General features: G+C 43.6%; 1 protein-coding gene across 1 annotated transcript in view; it reads right to left on the bottom strand.

The window, feature by feature from the left end:
* Positions 1-6108: 6108 nt before the first annotated feature.
* LOC126547866 (ATP-binding cassette sub-family F member 1) overlaps positions 6109-23744 on the bottom strand; it is a 43159-nt gene continuing 25523 nt past the window's right edge. The window contains exons 11-18 of the mRNA XM_050195892.2: positions 22572-22746; positions 22110-22184; positions 19942-20012; positions 19800-19832; positions 17475-17546; positions 8899-9060; positions 6403-6475; positions 6109-6317 (exon numbers count right to left, since the gene is read on the bottom strand). Coding sequence (XP_050051849.1) covers positions 6133-6317; positions 6403-6475; positions 8899-9060; positions 17475-17546; positions 19800-19832; positions 19942-20012; positions 22110-22184; positions 22572-22746 — 846 coding nt within the window. The 3' untranslated portion in view covers positions 6109-6132. The remainder of the gene's footprint in view (positions 6318-6402; positions 6476-8898; positions 9061-17474; positions 17547-19799; positions 19833-19941; positions 20013-22109; positions 22185-22571; positions 22747-23744) is intronic.

The raw sequence follows: 23744 nt of genomic DNA, 5'->3' as shown, positions 1-23744 counted from the left end.
GTTGAATTCTGACTGTGTTACCAATTCATCAGCAAAAAGTTATTTCAGCCTGTTGATAATTGTCAACGTATATGGTAATGTTGGATCGTTGTCTAGCTTACGGTAAAGTTCAGAGTTGTTTAGCTGTCTGTGAGCCTCATGCTTATCTACTAGTCAAATGACTATACTTCCACCATGCTTCCGCCCTTCAACAGAATTCTGGTGTTTTACGTGCCAAAACCACGATTTGATTATGAGGCACGCCGTAGTGAGGGACTCCGGGTTAATTTTGACCACCAGGGGATCTTTAACGTGCCCCCTATGCACGGGACACGGACGTTTTTGCATTTCACCTTCATGGAAATGCGGCCGCTGCGGTCGGGATTTGATCTCGCGATCTCGTGCTTAGCAGCGCAACACCATAGCCGCTAAGCTACCGCGGCAGGTATTCCACGCTTACTGCGGCAATTTTTCGATGTCCACCAATCTTAATAAAAATTTGAATATACATTATCGTTTGCATTCTGATTATCTATGCCAAACGATATGGCTGCAAGTCATTTAGTTTTTCCTGAAAATGAATTTTAGAAATTGGGTGCGTTCCCGACTCATGACTTTTTACTAGCCACCTTGTTTTTGTGACGTGAGAGACTGCACCGCCACTGTCGCTGAAATCATCACTGAAATCGCCGCTGTCTTGTTCGGGAAAATTTGTAAAAGCTCCCTGTGGCGTCAGGAGACACCATCAGTTTCGCTTCTTTTGTGTTAGCGCCACGTGTACTGCGTGTTTGGCACGCTTTCTGCGCATTTGCTTTATGGTAGAGTAAGGTCTGACGTCATCGACTCATCGTAACGTAACACGAAGTAGCTATACCCGTTTCAGTATCCCGTTTATTGGTTATTTAAAATTATTGATGAATTTCTAAGCAAATTGAACCACCTTACCGGTGAAACGACTGCCAATGCCATTTGAAAATGACAATATCCTAATATGGTTAAAAAAACGCCGGAGTTGCCCTTTAAGGACAATGCCGTTCCGGCAACCAAGATTTGAGATGATACGACTCTGAGGCAGTTATGTTTTTATACCCCGTTTCGTACATCAGGTGCAATGCTGTGGAGGCTAGAGATACTTTTTGCAGTGGCCGAGTTCACATTTAGAAAGAGTTCGGTGTTTCTTGACCCGATGTTTGCGAAAATTTTCTTTATATGAGTTCAGTTCTGAATGAAAAAAAAAAAGAAATTTACACATAGAAACAATCCATGTACTTATACGGCTGCTAACACGTTGTTCTAAATCAATTTGCTTTTCGTTATTTCCTAATTGCAGCCCGTCGCGGCAGCTTCACGTGCATGCTCGCGCGAGCAAACGCCGCTGGCACGCTGCGAAGAATAGACGGAAACGCGCGGAGTAATAAATTTTCGTGACCGGACTTCTTGCGTAGCTTCCGCAGCGTTGCACCTGATGTATGAAACGGAGTATAGGCATAGAGTTTCCTACAATATACTAGAGGGAACTCTAGCGCTGCAATCGTTGAGACACCATGGGAATGATGAGAAGTACATGGATTTGTCTGATCTTCGTGCTTGTGGATTCCGACGTTCTTGTGGCTTTGTATTTTATCCTATATAAATATTGTAAATTTCAGAGCAATCTATACTCTCCGAAGTGCAGAAGACACCGCGAACACGCGCAATCACTACTACTTGCAACGACTGAGCTTATCGAGGTGGCCAAATCGAAACGCGCCAAGCGTCTCAAGGCACTCGTGCCTGCGATAAATTCATAAGGGCTTTTCACATCGCTTGTCGATACATGCATCCATGTCTTAATGGTGTCAATATCAGGCTTCTGTGCTAGAGGCCCTGTGTTCGAGTCCTGCCGTCGGACAATTTTAATAACGTCTATTTAATTATTTATTACGCAGCACATTCTTGAAAATGACGAGCTTACAAAGCCGTTTGAAGCCAGAAGGACAAGGTTTAGGCAAATCCACGTACTTCCCATAATTTCCCATGCTGGTACAACCGCTCTCATTGCAGCTCCCGTAGACACTAGCGCCAGAGTTCTCTCTAGCAATTATTGTATGAAACTCTATATGTGTTTAGGTCGCTTAGCTTTCTCGGATTGACTACTTTGTCGCTAAGCAAACCAAGTCGCTAAATCTAGCGATAAAATCGCTAAGATGGCAAACTGCTCAGCAATAGCAACATTACATGACATATAATGGGGTGCTACTGTGAATATTGTCGAATTCCCAATCTTGTAAGCTCTGATTGGCCAAGGCTGCTACGGACTCTTGTGATTGGCTCAAAATTCCTCCATAACAGAATTTGACAATATGTCAGAATTCGACCACAATAGAATCCACTGGACGCGCGTGCGGGTTCTGGCCAGCGGCTCGGCTGGTTGGACTGCAGTCGGCAAGCCAACGTGCCGATCGCGCGTGATAAAACCGATCGCACGGTTGAGTATTCGCAGTGATGCGGAGGCATGATGCTGACGGGCTATCAAAAGCTGCAGGAGACCTTTTGCTGGCCGTTCGGAGGCATCCTGCTAGTATTTCTATTGCACAAACATGATCGCAATGTTCTTTTTTTCTATCGCTGTGGCCGATGCGACTTCGTTATTATGAGGCTCGACTGTACCACATATGCATTTAAGGGAGAATGTGGCTTTGAAAATCAACTTCCTTATTTCTTCATGGATTTTGATAAAGATTGGCGCAAATGTTTAGAATGTCTTCCTGATGCTTCCATAAATGTTTCAGAATGACACCTTGCGAACATTTTATTGAGCAGAATTTTTCTCCCTTGAACTTTCTCGAGGGCCATGGAGAGCTTAAAAAATGTGACGAAAGGCATGTCGAGTATTAACTGCGTGCTGAAGGTGGCGACAGTCTTGCTTTTATTTTTTTTTCGCAACACAAATTTTTTGGAGAGTCATTTTTTTGTTAGCTTCGTCTCAAGCGCACTTTCGGGTTGAACAAATAGCCACATCATAAATTTATAAAACGTCGAGATAAAAGAGCGTCTTAAGACTGTCACGACCTGCACTACGGCCCAAGGAACGTGACAACAATAAAAGTCAAAATAGGCTAAACGGTAACAAAGAAATACGTTCCAGTGAGAGAGAGAGAGAAACTTTATTTGGTTCCTTCAAGGATTTAGCGTCTCGAGGTCTCGGTCGTCTTCGGCGCCAGCAACTTGGAGCCTCTTCCGGCAAGGGTGGGCCCCTATTCCAGGGCTCCACTGAGCCTAGCTACCTCACTAGCGTGCTCCAGAAACCGAGCAGAAAGGCAAAAAAGAAAGTTTTGAGAAAACGGCTCTCAACAGGGCTGCGCATGGAAGCGATCGAAATTGTCAGGAGTACGCGTGCCACGCAAAGTTTCGCCTTCTCTCCAGCTCGATAAAAGATACAGAATTTGCAGTCTTTGGCGAGTCTTGTGACGTGGGGGTTCTTGGACATGTAGCTGCTGGTCTGGTGTGCCTTCGTTCCCAACCCCCATTTTTTTATGGCATTCTTTGCTACTACTCTACAAAGAGCATGGTGTCTGGGTTTCAAACCAAGTGAGGTGCATAACTCTGTCTGGGCATAATTATAGTTCGTGTTGTACTTGCAGGCTGCCACATTGATAACAGTCTCCAGTGCAACCAGTCAGGCATATTTTTTTTATTTTCTTTTGGTAGAATCAACCATGTTAATGAAGGCTCTAGCAGCCTTCCGAATCATCTTCCCTTGATAATGACTCTAACTTAGGAACAGAGAGCCACTGATAGATATACAGCTGCTAGGCGTTTTCCAGCTTGTACTTTGTATGATGCCTCACTTCTGCAGCCTGTGCCTGTGTCTGTGCCAGCCCAAGGGGCCCAGTGAACAGAGCTCATGATGAGGTTCTCCTTATGAAGGGGTGGTATGACGGATATTGTTACTAGATATCGTGACAATATGATAATAGAGCTGGCGCGCGATGTGCTTGGTCGCGGGTCCGAGGTGCCGATGTGCGTAATGCCTAGCCGCGGGTACGAGGAGTCGATGCTCGATGTGCTTGGTCGCGCAGTCCGAGGTGGCGACACGCGAAATGCCTAGCCGCTGGCTCCAAGAGTCGACACTCGATGTGCATAGCAGGCGCAGTCGGAGGCGCCGATGCCCGAAATGCTTAGCCGCGGGTCCGAGGATTACGCGCGCGCTGTGCTTAGCCGCGAATTCCGAAACACCGAGTACTGAGAGGCTTAGCCGCGTGCACGAGGATTCCGCGCGCGAAGCTTGGTCGCCAAGTCCGCGTCGCCGATGCTTGAAACGCTTAGCCGCAGGTCTGAGACGTCCGCACAAGGATCGGCCGCGCTACCAACGCTACTGCGATGTCCGTGTAGCGGTCGTCCCGACACTCGAGATTACGGACAGTGGAGACTGTCCAGAGCTAGCGAGGTGTAAAGAGCCGAGCAGACGACACAAGCGCCGGACCAATGGCGAACCGCGCTGGAGTCCCGTGGCAGACACGGCCAATCGCAGACTCCGGCACGACAATCGTTTGCTTTTTGTGTCTTGTTTCTGATAAAGGAGAGAGCTGAAGTGGCAGATCTTGAGAAATGCGCTTTCCGACTAGACCAAGATGGCGGCGCTAGGTTGCGCCCATGGAGGAAGCATGGTTGCGCCGTTCCAGCGATATTCTGGCTTGAAAAACGCTGTTCTTTCCCGATTTCTGCCGATTTTTTCGCCGCTTTGGCTGGTACAACTAATCTTTAGCGCAATTCTACGTGGTTTTCAGCGATGATATTTCACAATCAGATAGAGACGGGGTTTCAAAACTGAAAATGTGATTTTCAAAAAATCAATTTTTTTTCTCGAGATTCGAAAGCAGCATTCCCCTTAATGTGAATCCGACGTGCTATGGCACAAAGAATAAAAAAACGTAGAAAAAATGGGGACAAAAAGAAATTACAGGATTCTCTCCATCTCCTTTTTTGCATGGGTTTTATATTTTACACCACAGTAAGTCAGATTAACTGCACCAACTCGACCAGCATAGTACTCTTAATGTGAAGCTGGTTGTGGAGTCGGATGGGCTTTCATTCTGTGAAGAAATAGGGCTGTGGAGAGAAGGAATGTGTACCGGGCGCACATGAAAAGCTGCAGTGATGAGTGTGCATGTCATTTTCTGCTGCTGCAGTAGAATGAACGTCAGGCGGCAGAAAGGACACATACAGCACTGAAAGTTGTGTAACACTACCCATGGTCATGCGAGCGTTCCACCTAGACAAAATTGCCGAAAGCTAAACAGTAACATCTAGATACCTGTACTCTACACATCCTTTTGCATATACATGCAAAATATAATTTTCGGCAATTTTGGTTAGGTTTATTTGGGAAACCACTCAACAATCCTCGCGAAAATGGCCATTGAGGTTTTTCAAAATTGCCCTTAAATAATAAATCTGGAAAAAAAAAATGTCAGCCTCCTTGCAATCTGTGCTCTATTTCGAACCATGTAGGTTAATAATTATGGGGTTTTACGTGCCAAAACCATTTTCTGATTATGAGGCACGCCGTAGTGGAGGACTCCAGAAATTTCGACCACCTGGGGTTCTTTAACGTGCACCTAAGTCTAAGCACACGGGTGTTTTCGCATTTCGCCCCCATCGAAATGCGGCCGCCGTGGCCGGGATTCGATCCCGCGACCTCGTGCTCAGCAGCCCAACACCATAGCCACTGAGAACCATGTAGGTTGTTTTTATACCACTGTATAGTCATGATACAAAGCCCCAAGCTTGCCCAAGAAACTACACTTTTTGTGCTTTCAGGGTTCACAGAAAAATAACTAAATAAGATTTCAATAAACTAAAGCATACTTAAAAATGGGAGATTACACTCTATAGAATACATAAATTTGATCCACTTACTTTAACTTTAATGAAAATAGATTTCTAAGGTGCATCTTCCTTTAAAAAATTTCAAGAGCACTACCTGACAGGTTTAACTGTCATGACTACCATACTATGTTTACAGAAGCATAGAGTAGAAAAGTGGCGGAATTCAGTGAGAAGCATCAAACCAATGCATCTGTGGGCAGTGTATCATAAAGTGAGCTGTCAGGCACCATAAATACACTATGTATTGCTCTAGCATGCTGTAGTTGAAAAGCAAAAGTTTTATTACTCCATTGCTTGGCGTGCAGCTATACTTGGGTTATTAACAGTCTCCCCTAAAGACTCTAGAAGTTCTTTGCGGTAGTCTTCAAAGTCTCCGTCAATTTCTTCTATTCCTTTATGCTCAATCACCCATAGCTGGCAATTTGTTTCACGTATGAGGCGCTCATCGTGGCTCACAATGATGACACCTAAAACAAGCAAAGATAAGCAACATTTAGTCTTGCAACTACATGCTTTTGCAGGAATTCAAAGAGCAAAAAAGAGCTTTCTTACCTCCTTCATATTCTCCAATGGCCTCTGCCAAGGCATCGATTGACTCAATGTCCAGGTTGTTTGTAGGCTCATCCTGACAATGCAAATTTGTGACTCACAATAAGCACACAATATGTTTGTCATAATAAGATGTACTGCAGTAATTAAGCACAGTGATCATGCAAATTCACAGTGGAAGGGCAGTATTGTATATAAGTTTTGGATAAATGAAAAAATGTGTACATAACAGTCTACGCAAGCACATAGGTAATTCCATGCCAAATGTGTAAGAGGCTGAGCCCAACGATCTCATATTTTTTTTAATTGTGCTCATTTACTTATAGTGTCATCCTACAGTGTTTTTACATTTCTTTTTTTCATTTGTTTGAAGGCAAAATAGAAAAATATGTTTTGAAGCAGTTTGGGGAGATAGTAAAATTAAATGGGAGCACTGAGCCCAAGCCGTGTTATGGAGCACTTGGGGAGCAATTCAAGTAATGTTATTAGATCCACAGAATACAAAAAACAAACCCTGCTCATGGAACTCAAGCACCAGCAAAAATAGCTACCGACTTACGCACTTTTTGGACAATTTGATCTTCTGAGTGAACTTTTTTTATTATGGCAGCATAATTTCTTCGAGATGCAGAAGCAACTTTGGCAAAGCAGTGCATCTCTAATATGTGCCATCAATTCAAAAGATCAGCATTTAATATGACATACCAAAAAAAGTATTTCTCTTTATAGCTGCATGGAGAGAGAGCCCCAACACTGTTGTCATCAAACTGTCAAACCTGCTTATTACGTTGAATTAATTCATTAATTTAACGTTGTATTAAGGTCCATCCAAGCACTCACATACTGCCTGCTGGTGAATTTCAAATACCAAACAATGCCCAGCACCACACCCTTGCACAGAGCGCTTTCTCTCAGCACTCCTCTCCCTCACTACACTCCCACACAAGCTTTTAAGGGCACTTTGCAGCCACGCTATCCCCTCGCCTGAACCACCCCTCAGGTTTCGTGAAAAAAATACACAGTCCGTGGATAGCATACGCTGCTGTGAACATCTCAGCCAAATTTTGCAGTTGTGTGCAGCCCTTGGAGCTCGCAAGTGGAGCATGAATTCACCTTTTTCTCAAACGCTCTCTTTTCAACAGAAGCTTGCTCCTCACTCTTTTCTGGACGCTTCATTTTGTAATATGCAGATTCTGATATGTGGCTGCAATTGGCCAATAGCTTAGATCAAATCAAATTATGGGGTTCTACGTGCCAAAACAATGATCTGATTATGAGGCACGCCCCAGTGGGGGACTCCGTAAATTTAGACCACCTAGGGTTCTTTAATGTGCACCTAAATCTAACTACATGGGTGTTTTCGCATTTCAGTCAAGAAGATTGTTTGGATCAGTGCACTTCTTCCTACTGTTATTGTGTATATTTATTGATGCAATTTACTAAACAGGCTGAAGTGAAAATCTGCTTTCGAATTTTGATTATAATTACGTATTTCAGGAAGAAGCTGACTATCATCTGTTCACACTTGGCCGCGGGTAATCACATAGGAATTAAACTTTGGCCACCCTGCTTATCAGTGTCGTAGCCATTGGGTCTCATTCATTTCAACTAGTTTAGAACGCTCAACTAGCCTCAAACAACACGAAACTTAAGGTGCTCACTCCTGGCCACTCCTGGTTAGACGCCTTGGCAGACTTCACTTTGTACTGAGCTACTGATAGCGCTTCAATATGTGCAAGTTGGATGTGGCTACTATCCATCATTCAAGGTGGTGCAAAACAAAGCCGGTCTGCACCACGTAGCACAGCCAGACTGGAGAACATGAGTGCAAGCCCGTAACTCAAGCTCTGTTGTGCACAAAGCTAAAGCTGCGCATACGCACTACAGTTGCAAGTGGCTACGGTCTGCTACGTAGCATAGATACCGTGGCTTAGGGCATAGTCGATTGCCATAACTCCGCTTCTCCTGAACGCATAGAAGTACTTTTTTTGCAGCAGGGCATTTGTGAAATAGTCCATTTTAAATTCAAATGCATTTCTTGACTTCTATAAAAAGTGGTTCAGGCTCCCTTTTAGGTCAAATGCTACAATGAATAATCATCTTGAAATAAACACCACGAAAACATGATACATAAGGTGGAGAGAAGTTAACGAAACAAGACAGGAGGCTGCAACCTGGACTGTTCATCAAAAGAAATGACCTATCGATCGATCTTTATTTCGCATTCATTTACAAAAAATGAACGCTGGGACAAGAACTAAAAGCTGCTTTTTTGCAGCTTGACAAGGTTCTTGCCCGTGTTCATGACAACGAGGACATAATAAAATAAAATTTGTACACTTTAGTGTGTGCACTGTACAAATGTATAAGTGAAAATGTGTAAGGAAAAATGTACAATCAGTGATAGAAAGCAGTGTGTTACTCAGTACAAATGACATATATCAATATACAGTATAATGTACTGCAAGAAAGAAATGCAACAAAAGTCCTCTTGCTCACCAAAATCAGCACATCAGGAGCCCTGAGGCACAGCTCAGCCAAGGCGACTCGTGCTTTCTGGCCACCCGAGAGATCGCTATTTTTGATTGTGTGTGCATGGCTCACCAGTCCAAAGCTACCCAGCTGCTTGCGTGCATCCTGGTAGTTGAGGTTGAACAGCCTCTGCAAAAGCCCACCCACCATGAACGATGTGATGCAAGCTTGGAAAGACATGTAAGTGAAGTGCCCACAGAAACCACCCCAAAATCATGACTGTCTAATTTTGCCAAAGTGTAATTGAGTCGAACTTAACTAGAGGGCCTGCTACTCAGTTTGACATGAACACCTGCCAGTTCCTTCAATGCCCGTCAACTGAAGACTGTGCCACCATAATTGGAGTTGAATGGCTAATCCCGACACGTTCCTGGACGTCCATCAGCACCCACATCACGAGCTGCTGAGGCCACCAAGTGCATAAGTTATACAGTGCCCAAAGAACCCAACCAGTCTCTCTTAAGAGGAAGCTCTAACTCAGGGACTCCTATCTAAATACGAGGGTGAATCGGACAGTCTTTGCCCCTATTTTTTTTTAGCCAAATTACAGCTGTAAATGCGAAGTCAACATAGCCATTCACAGCGGTGGACCCTTCTTGGACTGGCCAGCTCTGCGGTGGACCTTTCTCGACAGCAGCTCTGTGGCACGGTGCTGCTGTCAGTTGTTGAGGATGGCAGTTGCGCTTCACACATCCACGGCGTATGAGCAATTCGTTTTCCATGGAGCAAGGGACAAACGCCCATCAAAATCTACAGAAAAATAAAAACCCACGTATAGGAAAATGTGTATCGCTTTGAGAAGTGTGAGGTTGTGGCGTGAGTTCGAAAAAGGCTGTGAAGTCCAATGATGGTTCCACATTCAGCTGGACGAATTCTACAGGGGCATCTCAAATTTAGTGCTGCGATGGGAAAAATGTCTGAACTGGTGTGGGGACTGTGTGCAAAAATAGTACAAGGTGCTTAGAATAGTACGCATATTTCTAATTACCTGTATGTACCTTATTTGGACTAATAGAAATGGGGCAATAACTTTCTAATTCGCCCTCGTACATGGAAAAAGAGAAATCGTTTTTCATGGCAACCCCTGCGCCAGTGATGATGAGGTTGGTTGCATTTAAAAGAAAAAGTTAAAATACCATATAGACATGTGGGGGCTGCACCTCCAACATGGCAGACCAAAATTTGGGACAAAAAATTTCCAACGGAAAAGAAATCGCATTCACTGCTCCGATGCCGCGCATGCACGTTGGCGGATTCTTGCGCGCTGCATACTTCCCCGTGCCGCTACTAGATGACTACAGCCAGGATATGCACTAGATCCGGGGCGCAGCCGGCACCATTTTGACCAATAGTTTTGCAATGCATATATGCGCCATGTCTGTCCATAAATTTTGCGTAAAAAGAATGTCTGCAAATTCAACACGTGAAGTTGTGTACGATGCTTTGCTAAACACTTAACATTGCCTTAGAACTTAGCTATGAGAGACATTGCATTTTACATGGAAGAAAAATCTTGGTATTTGGTGTCAACATGTTATCCGTGCTAGAAAGACACTGCCCAGCGAAGCTGTCATCATGATTCTTATTACTCTGGTGAGTTGTTCTAGTCAAATATGGCCACTTTATTAATGCATGAAAGAAAGCGTTAGGCGTGCATTTCGCACGAAAAGGATTGCTGCTACTTTCATTGCTCTCTGAAACAGGCCCCCATAAAACGAATTGCTCATGGCTGCTAACACGACGGCGCGTCACGTAGAGTATTTACATAGTTAATTCACAAATACCGTAGTAGCAATCACCTGAAAGGAAAGTTTCGGAGTTAAGTTCGAGAACCAATCAATTGCAAGCGATGAAATGTTTCATGGTGGCCCTCAGTAGCTTTTATTGGCAACATGGGACACCCCTCACGCAACGCAAGCAACCGACCGTAGTTATGGCGAGGCACGCATTGTTCGTGAAACCCATCAGTTCACTACAACTTCAAACTGAAACAATGAAGCAGTTTTTTACCGCACCAATTGCTATGCCTAAAGTATACTCGAGGTACTACAGCCAGTGGCGTAGCTAGGTCGTCTGGCATCCGGGGCCCATCGGTTTTCTGTCACCCCCCCCACCCCCCCAGTGTAGCCGGTGGAAAGAGGGGTGTCTTCAGACGTATATGACCCCCCCCCACTGGCCCCTCGCACCCCAGGCCCCCCCCCCCCCCCCCGCCCCTTGCTACGCCACTGACTACTTACTGTGCCTAAAAAAAAATCCAAGCAACTTCTGCCTCCCCACATCTTGATCCAGCGTTGTTTATTTATACAAACAGAGAACTATTTGCTTCGTCGGTACATAAAAGAGAACCTCGCAAACCTTCATAAGGAAGACACCACAAGCTTTACATATTTCACTGGATTTTTGACCCTCCACTGGGGAATTATGATATCTTCAATATGTCCCATACTACTAATGAATGACGCTTCAGCTTCTTTCTGGCTACAGCGATATGGTGCAAAAGGCATATTTCACTAAAACATTTAGGCCGAGCAGCCTGTGTCAGTTCGCCAAACAGATTCGTCATGTATATTCCTCAAGCAACAAACACCAGTAGATTGTTCAAGTGAGTTGAATGTGTAGCACAGAAAAGGGAATATATATTGATACATTCATTTTCGTATTATGCAAATAGCTGTAAGCCTCAATTAGGTTTACTTCAAATTACCACCACTTGAAATAGAAATAACACATGAGAACTGCCTAATTTTGAGAAGCAGTTAAAGAAGCAAGTGGTGCTGGTAGAATCTAAACTTCAGGGTTGTTAAGTCCTTGTGTTACTGCCAAGCATTTCTGTGAAGAAATGCAAAAATTAGATATTACACCATGAACTACTCGTCGTGAGCAAACCTGTTTTAGCAGATTAAAATCAAGGTAACTGTTGTAGAAGTCACATATAGCCAGCGTTTGTGACATAACGCAGCAGGTATGGTATCATAACTGGATTCTTATACAGGAGGCCTCCGATTGGCACAAAATACAGATTGGGGTATTCCTCCATCTAAAATTGCTAAACGCCATGTATCCCACTCACTATAGAGCCAACTGCCCTTGGTGCGTTGACATACCTGCCCTAATACATGTAACCTGGGAATGCACTCAGCACCCTCACAGGTCAAATAGCAATGACACAATGAAGCAGTGGGAGGCACAACTCGTCCGTTCTGACTTGACAGGTCAAAAATCCTTAATTAGCCAGGTCAGGCAAGGCAGCAGAGGCCAGTGGGGCCCTGGACTGGGGGGCTCTGACTACCCCCCTTAAAATCTCTTCCTGACAAATAAAGTTTCTCTCTCTCTCATCATATTTACATATATATATATATATATATATATATATATATATATATGTGTGTGTGTGTGTGTGCAGGGTGTGTCGGCAAGTAATGAAATAATTTTTTTTCCAGCACTGCTATTGGACGTACCACGATCGGATTGGTTGGGTTAGGTGAGGGGACTCTTAGCTTTCCATCATTGCCTAGCGAAGTCTGCTCCAAACTCTGGGAGCATCAGGATCATTGTTTCCGTGAACCTCCTGATAGTGCTCTGTCATGACTTGCAATGGCATCCACACGTGAACAATGGTACGCGATCAAGTTCTGTGCTAAATTCGATAAGAGTCTTGCCGATACTTACCAAATGATTCAGCAAGCCTACGGGAATCCTGCTTTGTCATATTCTCAAGTTTCAAGGTGATTGAAGGTGTTTAAAGGGGGCCGAGAAGACGTGGATGATGAATCCCGCTTTGGATGGCAATCAACGAGCAAAAGTGACGAAAATGTGTCTGTGTTTGTGATCTTTTGAACACCGACTGTCGATTGAGTGTGCGGATGATAGCACAGACTCTAAATATTCCAAAAGCCACCGTGCACGACATCGTAAGTGCCAATTTGAACATGCGGGAAGTGTGCGCAAAGCTGGTCCCCAAACTATTGACTGATGACCCGAATAACAACCAAGTGGAGATCGTGAGCGAACTTTTGGAACGTATGCAAATTGAACCTTAATTTTTGGACAGTGTCATTACCGGCGACGAAACACGGGTATATTTGAGTACGATCCTGAGACGAAGCGCCAAAGTTCCAAATGGCACACCTTGGAGTCTCCTTGTGCCAAGAAGGCAAGAATGAGCAAGTTGAAAGTGAGAACAATGCTAATTGTCTTTTTCAACACCAAGGGTGTGGTTCCCAAAGAATTTGTACCCCAATGGCTGACAGTCAACACTGCCTACTACATACATGGATTTGCTCGAGGGATTGAGAAAAAGGGTCCTCCGAGCGCGAAAGGATATCGCCGATACCTGGCAGTTGCACCATGACAACACTCCCAGCCACACTTCTCTGCGCGTACGGGAGTTCCTAGCCAAGAACAACTTGGTGACGCTGCCCCAGCCCCCCTATAGACCTGACCTGGCTCCAGCTGACTTTTTTCTCTTCCCAAGAATCAAGAGCGCCCTGAAAAGAGTCCATTTTGGGGCCATCAAAGCAGTTGAAACCGCCATGACAAAGGCTCTGAAAGAGGCACCTATCGACGCCTTCCAGGATGCGTACAGTGCATGGCAGAGTCGCTGGCAAAAATATGCCGATGCCAGAGGAGACTACTTCAAAGAATGCTAAACGTTTGTAACAATATCTTGAATAAATGTTTTCCTACAGATAAAATTGCATTACTTTCCGGATACACCCTGTATGCTGTGTTATTGCGGTTGTCGATCCGCGAATGAAAACCCCACAATCGGCTGGTCTGCACTCCTTCGGCTGGCACTGTAGTGTTGCCCTTGAGAAATGTATTGTTGTCTAAAAAGCTCCTTGAATAAATTTTTGAGAACGAATACATCTTAAAAATATATTTGAGACGACCACTATAAGTGTGCCAGCAGAGGGAACGAGAGCGAAAAAACGAAAACACTGCAGAAGGCGCCCGGACACCGCTTCAACTGCAGGAGATGACAGGCGTGAGTCCGTGCCCTGACGTCACGCGAGCGACACTAACAGTGCCCGTGTAGTTTGTTCTTGGGGCTAATAGCGGGGCAAGGGAACAAGAGTTCAGGATAGCCAGCCAGCCTCTAGAGTGTGTGAAGGAGCACGTTTACCTAGGTCAATTAATCACAGGGAACTCTGATCATGAAAAGGAAACTTACAGAAGAATAAAAATGGGTTGGAGCACAAACAGCAGACATTGTCAGATGCTGACTGGAAGCTTATCATTATCATTGAAAAGAAAGGTGTACAATCAATGCATTCTGCGGGTGCTAACATATGTGGCAGAAAACTTGGAGACTTACAAAGAAGCTCAAGAACAAGTTAAGGACCACGCAAAGAGCGATGGAATGAAGAATGTTAGGCGTAACGTTAAGAGACAGGAAGAGAGTGGCATGGATCAGAGAGCAAACGGAGATAGCCGATATTCTAACTGACATAAAGAGAAAAAATGGAGCTGAGCAGGCCATGTAATGCGCAGGTTAGATATCCGGTGGACCATTAGGGTTGCAGAATGGGTGCCAAGAGAAGGGAAGTGCAGCCGAGTACGGCAGAAAACTAGGTAGGGTGATGAAATTAAGAAATTCGCAGGCGCTAGTTGGAATCGGGTGGTGCAGGACAGGGGTAATTGGAGATTGCAGGAAGAGGCAACCTTCGTCCTGCAGTGGACATAAAGTAGGCTAATAATAATAATAATATATATATATATATATATATTGTAGCCTCGATTATAGGTCCCTTGGTCATGCGACGACTTGGATATTACGACGAATTGCTTTGGTCCTGGCAAAACCCCCATAAAAATGTTTAAAAACCTTGATTACTATGATGCAATTTTATGCCGATCCCGCCTCGTACGACACCTCTCTGGTACCGTCTGAGAAAAAAAGAGCCCTAAGCAGATGCAGGCTGGCACGTGAGCACACTGCAGTCGGCTGATGATGGCTGTGCAGTACCATATATACTCGATTCTAATGCGAGTTTTTCATGATTTTCGTTGCTTGAACTCGACCCTCGCATTAGATTCGAATGATGGCAAAATTCACAATTTTAAAACAAATATCCTAAATATAGCGGTTTTTTAGCATTATGTTGGCGACCTGTACCTTTACGTCTCGATCCAATCTATAGACAAGTCGATCAAAGTCGTAACTTTTTTTTTTGTTGGATTTAACACCATTTTTGCCGTACTTGTGTTATGTTACGGCTATGGTGCAGCAGTACCCTGTTGTCTTTCAAGCTTCGATTCTGCTTATTCGTGATGTTATGGTCACTAAGAGAGACGAGCAATTTCGATGGCCGAGAAGGAAGGAAACGCCGCCGTGGCTCGGTGGCTTGACGTCAACGATTCACGGTTGGCAGGACCAGCAGGAGGTTCTCTTTATACAGTGTCCTGAATTTCTCGCTGCGCGTGTTCAAAAAAAGGTTCTGCCTCACTGCTGAGCTGTCTTTGCTCAAATTTTGCAGAATGGTTGCATTTTGGCATTGACATCATTTAGTATAACACTTGGCACAGTTAATTGCCTGATTTTTAAGAAATAAGTGCAAATTTGCCTGTGCTTATGGGGATGCAAGCTGCTGCCGCGACGGCGCAAGCATAAACTTGTGTCACCACCTGCCGTCACCTGCAGAAACCCGCGTTTCAGGGAGGGCTCTCACGTGTTGCCCGCTCCTGGAACAGGCAACTTATATAGGCGACTTATATGTGGATTTTTTATGGTAATGTCACTCAGTAGTTGCATGTTCTGTTGCTCTGTCGACATAAAATAAATACATAAAGATCCCATGTTACGCAAATAACGACTACATTTTGCCCGTCTACACTTTCACAATAAAATTGATCTTCGTGTATGTGTACGTATGTGTGCGTGCAAAAGATGCCCCGTTTCTGTGTGTGTGCTGTGCACAGCTTGCTTGCCTCTTGCTTGTTAACTGCTTGGCTGCACAAGCAGTTACCATTTTCTTTGTTTTTTTATATTTAGTGACAGATTTCCGGTGAGACATCTGCAATGTTAAAGGTCTACTCCAACTAATTTTTATGCCATGTCAATGAAGTGCCTGTTTAAAAATTTTCTGCCTCTCGTTTCACACATAAGATAGTTAAAGTGATGGAAAAAAGCACAGATATTTTTAAATCAGCAATTGATGCCATTACATTTAACAGAAAGAGGATCGGACAGCCCAGAGAGCTACTTTTTATGACGTCAACGCTGACAACATAGGAGTTTGTGTTTGACCTGAGCAAATTGTAAATGTTCTCGTGCTGCATGGCTCTTTGTGGAAAAGATCAAACAATCTAGTATGTTACTTTTTTTCGATTCAGCTTCACGAGTTTGGGCACATTTTCCTTCAAAGAATATTGGTTCACGTTAGGTTCCTACCAAAATTCTAGTTCGGGTACAATTGTCAGCCCAATTTCAATTCCTGTTTGATATCTTGATTATAAGTGTCTCAAAATGCATAATCACTCCAAAAGAACGAACAGCCTTGAATGCATGGCAGGGATGACATCACGCATTCAGATAATAAGAAGCCAACAAACACTGACACCAACGACAACATAGGGGAAATTACTTGTGCTTAAGAAATGAAATAAAGAAACGATAAATTTAATGGAAATGAAACTGGATGAAAAAACAACTTGCCGCAGGTGGGGACCGAACCTACAACCTTCGCATTTCGCGTGCAATGCTCTACCAATTGAGCTACAGCGGTGCCGTTTCCCCATTCACTTTCTTGGGTATTCATGTTTCCTAGCAGAACCCTGGGAGTGTTAGCTAGCGCCCCCACTCGCAGACCTTGGTGGCAGATGTGGAACATCCTTTCTGCTGCAGGCGTCACGAGAACGTGATCTTTTGGTTGAAGGCAATCGGTCAATAAACCCATACATGCTACCTGAAGGCGAAGGTTCTGGGTTCGGTCCCCACCTGCGGCAAGTTGTTTTTTTATCCACTTTCATTTCTATTAATTTATCGTTTCTTTATTTCATTTCTTAAGCACGAGTAATTTCCCCTATGTTGTCCTTGGTGTAAGTGTTTGTTGGCTTCTTATGATATGACTAATAAAAATCGGGCCCCTCGGTTAACCCCTTTCCTTCTCGTTTATTACATAGCGAGGGTCTCAAATCCGGCAACACTGATACCTTCAGGTAGCATGTGTGGGTTTATTGACCGGTTGCCTTGACATGTGCATTGTATCCACAACCTGTGTAGCCGGACTATGTAATAAAAGCAGTTCATGTTAGAACGACTGAAACATTTCACACTGGACAATAAACATTATCTACACAGATCCAATTTTCAAGCAAGTGCCCCCCCCCCCCCCCAAAAAAAAAAGAAAAAAAAAGACCTACAGCTGGCGCAGCTCAATGGTTGACAAATTTAAATGATCAAGAAGTCCCTAATTTTTGCTGATCAAAGCTTCCAGAGGGTGAAATTAAGTATTTATTGTAGTGTCACATAATCACAGACAACGCACAGCAAGCAAGCATGCACAATAAAGAAGTGCAAAACAAAAGGAAAGTCTAATCACCTGAAGGTACTCGACGGGGCTTTCATCAGAACTCAGCTGCTCCCCGGAATGCTGATCAAAACGACCTATTCTCTAAAAGGCATGGGACAAGAAACAGACGAAAATAGGGGGGGGGGGGGGGAGGCACATTAATTCACATCATTCTCAATCATGTAACATTTCTGCAGTGCTTTTAAATAGGTGCCAGATGCTTAACTGCCACACTCAGTGTCACACCCACCCAGGAGAATCAAACACACACCGTCACGCAGCATACAATGAGGAGAGTTCCTGCACAACATGGCCTCCGTGCTTGCATGTGCACTCCACTACATAATGGCCAAACCCCAATTGCACAATTAAAGCCTTTTATGTGTGATTGGATTGCAGAATCACCTTGCAGAAAGCAATGGAAATGGACCATTTCATTGGTGGGTGCCAGTCTTGGAGGTTACACCATGTGTCACTTCTCCATCATCTAGTCTGTAGTGGCTCACGCAACAGGTTTTTTGCAATGCAGATGTGGCAGACAACAGAAAGGAGCCACTTTTCTTCGGAACTCTAAGGTAAACATTGAATAATGACGTGAGCTGTCAGCAGTGGTCTAAACGGTCTCCACAAACAATGGAGCTGAGGAGCTTGCTAGTACATGTAACAATGCATAACAACGTTTAAAATTAATATTAAGGAAACCCAATGCTTGTATTGCACACAACTTTCCTCTTGACCCATTTGTGTTTTAAACGTATAAAAAAAATGCCTTATTTGGTTCCTGATTCAGCAAAGAGAAAGTGCAGTGATGTTCTACATGGCTATAGCACAGCCATTCATTAGGCACTTCTGACTGCAGTAAGGCCTAGATGTTGTACTTCACAAAGTCTCTATTTTATTTGTTCACCTTCCTTTTCCCTTCTATCAAATTTCCAGCACCAATTTCCAGCAAAGTAAGCCTTTGCACATTTGTTGCACAAGACTAACATGAATCAACTCTAATGCAAAGAATAACTGTTAAAGCTAACTTTAGTAAATAGTTAGGCTGCTGAATATAACCTCAAATACAAGAGAGACATTTAATGGGGCCCTGAAATGTTCTTCTTTATCACAGTAAACAAACATAATTAATGGGCCACGTGGCCATGATGGTTATGATAAACATTTAGCCTGCAATCTCACTTTAAACTAGCATCATTCTTTTCTTATGGGGGGGTGTTGGGGCGTTGTGTTCACCGCAGACTAAGAAAGTTAGTTTCACAGGCACTGTGAGATCAATACAACACCCTGCACCACGCTGGCGATCTTCCGCTGATGGCTGCCACTGCCAAAGCTGTTCTGGCATAGTGTGGCACAGTGCAGCGTCAGTCATTTTTCTGCTTTCAGTGCAATTTGGCACAGAAATTTGCTTGAGTATCTAACTGACACAATTCATAGAGGATTCACACTCCTGCCTCTACAATACTAAGAACCTCTTGTGCAACTAAGGAAGTGTACTTTTGCATGCAGCAGTGGATGCAACCTGTCCCTAGCACCATGCAAGTGCAAGCCAGACATGCCAGAGGCATCCAGTTAGTGAACCCTCTGCAAGATGGTTGTCAAATCTGAATTTACTTCCTGATGATTTTTTTGTTTCTGTTGTGCAGTTGCTTCACCAACGTGTGAATCACACGGAGAGTATACAGTGCAATGTGAATGCCAGTGTTGAGCAGGGTTTTTTTCTTTCTTTTTTCAATGTTACCTTTCGCTGTACCTCAACGAAAGTCTGATGAATGAACAAAAGCACTAACAAACATAACTGGCCCATTTTCTAGCCCGTAACTACTGTTTGCATCAAATTTTTGCAGAATACCTGCGAAATGCTCTCTTTTCACACCCATGTGATTTGCTCAATTTTTTAAATGCTTCCATGGGGCCCTAGTACACAAATCTCCTCTACACTTCGAAGTACTGCTCACACCTAACCTTTTACACTTTTAATTATATATGCCTACACTCAAAATTACTACAGAAATAGGTCTAAATATACTATTATCTCACCATCAATTATAATCAGTTGAGGCAGAGCTGAGCACACAGACCCTGAACAACCTACTCAACCAGCCTATGATTGTATTCTACCTTAGCTCAGCCCCACAACACAAGGCCTTTTAGCATGCCTTTAAGCTAAGATATGCGTTTTTTTGCTTTCACTGGCTAACAGAATAGCCTCCTGTCATACAGCCCATATGTACTTTTCTCCACCATTGTTAAATATAAAAATTGTTTGCTCAATTGCGTTTTCGGGCACTTTAACGTAAACTGCAATGCACATAAAGTGACAGCTAATGATAATAGGCTAGACTGCATCCTTACCAGCCTATGGTTTCTTCGAGCTTCACCTTGAAGCTGAAAAAAAAGAAATCATTGACAACAGTTTGTATTGAAAAACAAAATAATGCACACATGTAAGTTTAACTTGCACAATTCAACACTTGTACTGAATTTGGCTGCTCACCGGAGTTAGGTCTCCACAAAGAAGCTTGAGAAATGTACTTTTTCCAACACCATTCGGTCCAACAACAGCCACTGAAAAAGGTCATTCACACACAAGTTAGTGGTCGATCAACAATAGAGGGGAAATACTAACAACATTTGTCTTTAGCAGAAAGCCTATCACGTCAGAAAGAGCCAATTACTGTACGTAGTTACTGATGCTGTAGCATAGCTTAAATGACTAGGCTAAATACCTGCACCGCGTAAAAGTGTGCCAGGTGCTGCCTGGCAACATCAAAATCCTACACTATGTTTCCGGCTATGTCTAATTTCAGCACTGTTATTAGAGTTCAGATTTGTTACAACAACCTTTCAGTCATCTCTAATGACCTGCCATTCACAAAGAAACTCCAATTGGTTCTCTCTACATTCCAAAAAGTGTGTCGGCTTGAACCTGCCAAGCCGGTTCTCAGAAGCAGCGTGAAAGATCAAATGCAATACTTGTGTCTCACCCAAGTATTGTGTGGACAACCAAAATATGAATCTCAGATGCTCTGAGTAAAGCTAAACAAATGTACGTGTAAAAGCTGTACCCCATTTGAGAAATTTCATATGCAACATGAATACACACTGGTGACAAGCGATGGATCGGTCACACAGCATGATACAACTTGGTGTCAATCCCTCAATAATGCAGAGTGCTTTACGCAACTAACAAATAAAACACCAGCTGTTTTGAGTATGTGCTTCCTGTAGATTGTCGCTCCTCTACGTGTTGCAGTAAACAACATCCCGTGAATGGGTGCAACTTGGGAGTATTTTGCATGGTCATCACTGCTGCAACTTATGCAACTTTGTGCAACCTTTAGAGCTTTTTGGACGCGTCTATAGCAATTTGAGCCCTTGGAGAAAGGAAAAGGCATACATTCATTTTATTGTGATAGCAATTATATGCACACTCCAGGCTCATTTCTGCCGCCGTCATTGTTGTTGCCATGATGTTCTGTATAAAGTGCAAGTGCAATAACATTGTGGCCGCACACAATATGCTGTTGGTGCGAGAGTGAGTCAAGGATGGTGGCTTGATCTCGCACACGCAAGGGGGTAAGGCAGGGAGGTCAGTCCAGTGCCCTCTATAATTGTCTGTTATCTCACAAACTCATCCAAGTCACTTATAAACGTGGGTGGCTTTTTGTACCTCTGACTGAGTTGTCACAATGGGTGGTACTCATGTGCATACCTGCCAATCTGTAAACTTTCGAACTCATAAATATTCTGTGAACATGACAAAATAAAGTGGAAGGAATGCGGAAATCTTAACACCTCCCCTAGGCACACATCTTTTGTAAAATACATACGCATTTATTAACAATAATTTACCTTTAGGCACAGCATATAAAGCAGCAGCAAACTTGAAAACCCCTGATACTGACAAGCGACACATTCTTTTTTGATCCCATTGATATCTTCAGTGACTTTGTTGTTGCCAATTTCACATGCTTTGGGAGCATGTCTAAACCTTCTCAAGGCAAGTACCCTTCTGGTTAAGAGGGTGGCACAGGTGCCGCCACCATTTCTTTTTTGTATACATGTTTTGCGATCCTGCACTGCCTCGGGCATTTTTGAAAATCTCTAAAACATTTTTGGAAACATTTTTCATAAATCTTGACGTAATATTTGTAAAATTGTAGAACAAGCCCAAACCTATGAAATTTAAGAATAATTTTGAAGAGTTGGCAGGTATGCATGTGTCATACAGCAGGTGTCAAGCATGACCAACAAAATTTGTGATTGCTCAATAACCTGCAACTACCATTTAGGTACATTTTTCACTGACATCCAGCTCAGGTTTTTCCCCAACAATTCGTTTAACATGTCCACATAGAAAGCTCTAGTGTAATAAAAGCAAAATCTCAAAATAATGTTGAGAAAGGTACTCCTTTTGATCAGCATCTCCTCCTAATGGATGGCAACAGGCAGGTTTCCAGGACAGATAAGGCAAGGAGCACAGCGTAATGGTTTGATCACGGCAACAAGTGCCCTTTACAGCTGCTGTAACATAGCAGAGAGCTCTAACCAGACAGCAGCAACTCCTCTAAATATTCGCTACACATTTCAGCTCTTCATATTATCTGAACTGACATGCATGCACATGCACACACATTCCAGTCACCTCCTTGCAAAACCTACCTCTTGAAGACATGTCAATACCAAAATCTAGGTTCTTAAAGAGTAATGGCTGTCCTTTGTACCCAAATGTGACATCTGAAATAAAGCATAAGCATTATAAATAAAAGTAAAGTAAATAATGTGCAAAGGTATAATCTAACCTAGGAAACTCTCAAATGCAGACAGTGGCAAAGCAAATAGTCCTATTCTGATGAACACAGCCAAAAGTAACAAGTGCACACACTATTGCATGCATGCTGTACAGCTCAGTCTCACTAATCTAAACGAATCTGAAAACAGACTATGTAGTTGATTCTTAAATGCTAAATGAGTGCATCTGAAAAGGCTCTGAATAGAACCAACACTTTATACAGTAGTGTCAATTCCTGCTAAGCATTCGGATATATCATTGCACATTAATGAACAATGCCATTTACTGCCAGCTGAATGCAACTGACAAATTTGTGTTACTTATGAACTTACTATAAAGGCCAAGGATAGGCGGGTTCAGTGGTGGCGGGTTTGGAAACTTAAACTTAACAATGTAGTCCTTGGGCCTCTGGATCAACTCTGCCGGGCCATTTTCTTCCTCGGTACCCTGCAGCTTCTGCTTGTTCTTCTGCTGCTTCCGTGTCAAAGCTTGCACTGTGGTTTTTGTCTAAAACAGGAAGTGTGCCCAAGATTTCAAATTCAGTACAAAGGTGTTATGTGGGGCATACACAGGCAGCACTCGTTAGAACAACAGAGTGTAATAATCCAGCGAGAACGGTCTGCCGTATTTTAAGTCTGTTCAATCAAATATTAGGGCCACTGTATGTTGTGAAACAGTGGTTTTTGATTATTGTAACCTGGAGGCAATCGCAAAATCTAAGGTTGAATACGTAAATAAAGGAACACATCTAGGAGGCTGTGAGGAGAGAGTGGCGGCGAAAGCAGAGTGGGAGCTCCAAGTGAGGCAAGGCAAGGCGCAGTTCTTGGAGGCTTAACATAGGATTGACCGTGGTTGCCAGAGAGAGGACCAGGCGGCCCAAGTGCAGCGGCAAGACGGGAAGGAAGACGCGGATGGTGTGTGCAGAGGGAAAGCATGTGGACAGCATGGGGAAAGAGTCGCGGAGTGGGATAATAAAGTGAATGTTTGCAACGAACATGTCGGCCTGTTGCCATTTGCAACAAGGCAACCGTACAAACACACTAGCAGCACGCCGCATTGCTGCCCACTATTTTCCAAAGATCTGCTGCCGTCAAATGACCATTTCCCTGCATGATGGAAAGATTTTCTTGTCAGCAAAATAAAATGTGATCATGTGATATTACCGACGTTGCAGCAAGCTCCCTACTGTGCCAGCCAGCCCGAGTGTGTTGCCACCACCAATGATGCAAATATCTGCGACAATTTGTTTATTACACAAAATAATGAACGATAGAATCAATTGATGTCATAATTCTTTATCTTTTGTGAAAACCGAGTACCACTGTCAGACCTCTAATACGAATGAGAGCAGCGATGAGAGGCAAATTCATCTTAGAGCTCACATCTGGCTGCCGCTGTTATGCAGAAGAGATTGCTTAGCCGCAACACACACTTTACAGTCTGGGCGACGCAAACAGTAGCCCAACTCCTTTTTTGTGTTAATTGCTCATGATTAGAAGGTAATG

Source organism: Dermacentor andersoni, chromosome 1 (genome assembly GCF_023375885.2).
Source record: "Dermacentor andersoni chromosome 1, qqDerAnde1_hic_scaffold, whole genome shotgun sequence".
Classification (NCBI taxonomy): Eukaryota; Metazoa; Arthropoda; class Arachnida; order Ixodida; family Ixodidae; genus Dermacentor; species Dermacentor andersoni.
Note: the sequence above shows the minus strand (reverse complement) of the source record. Positions and strands in the feature narration are given on the sequence as shown.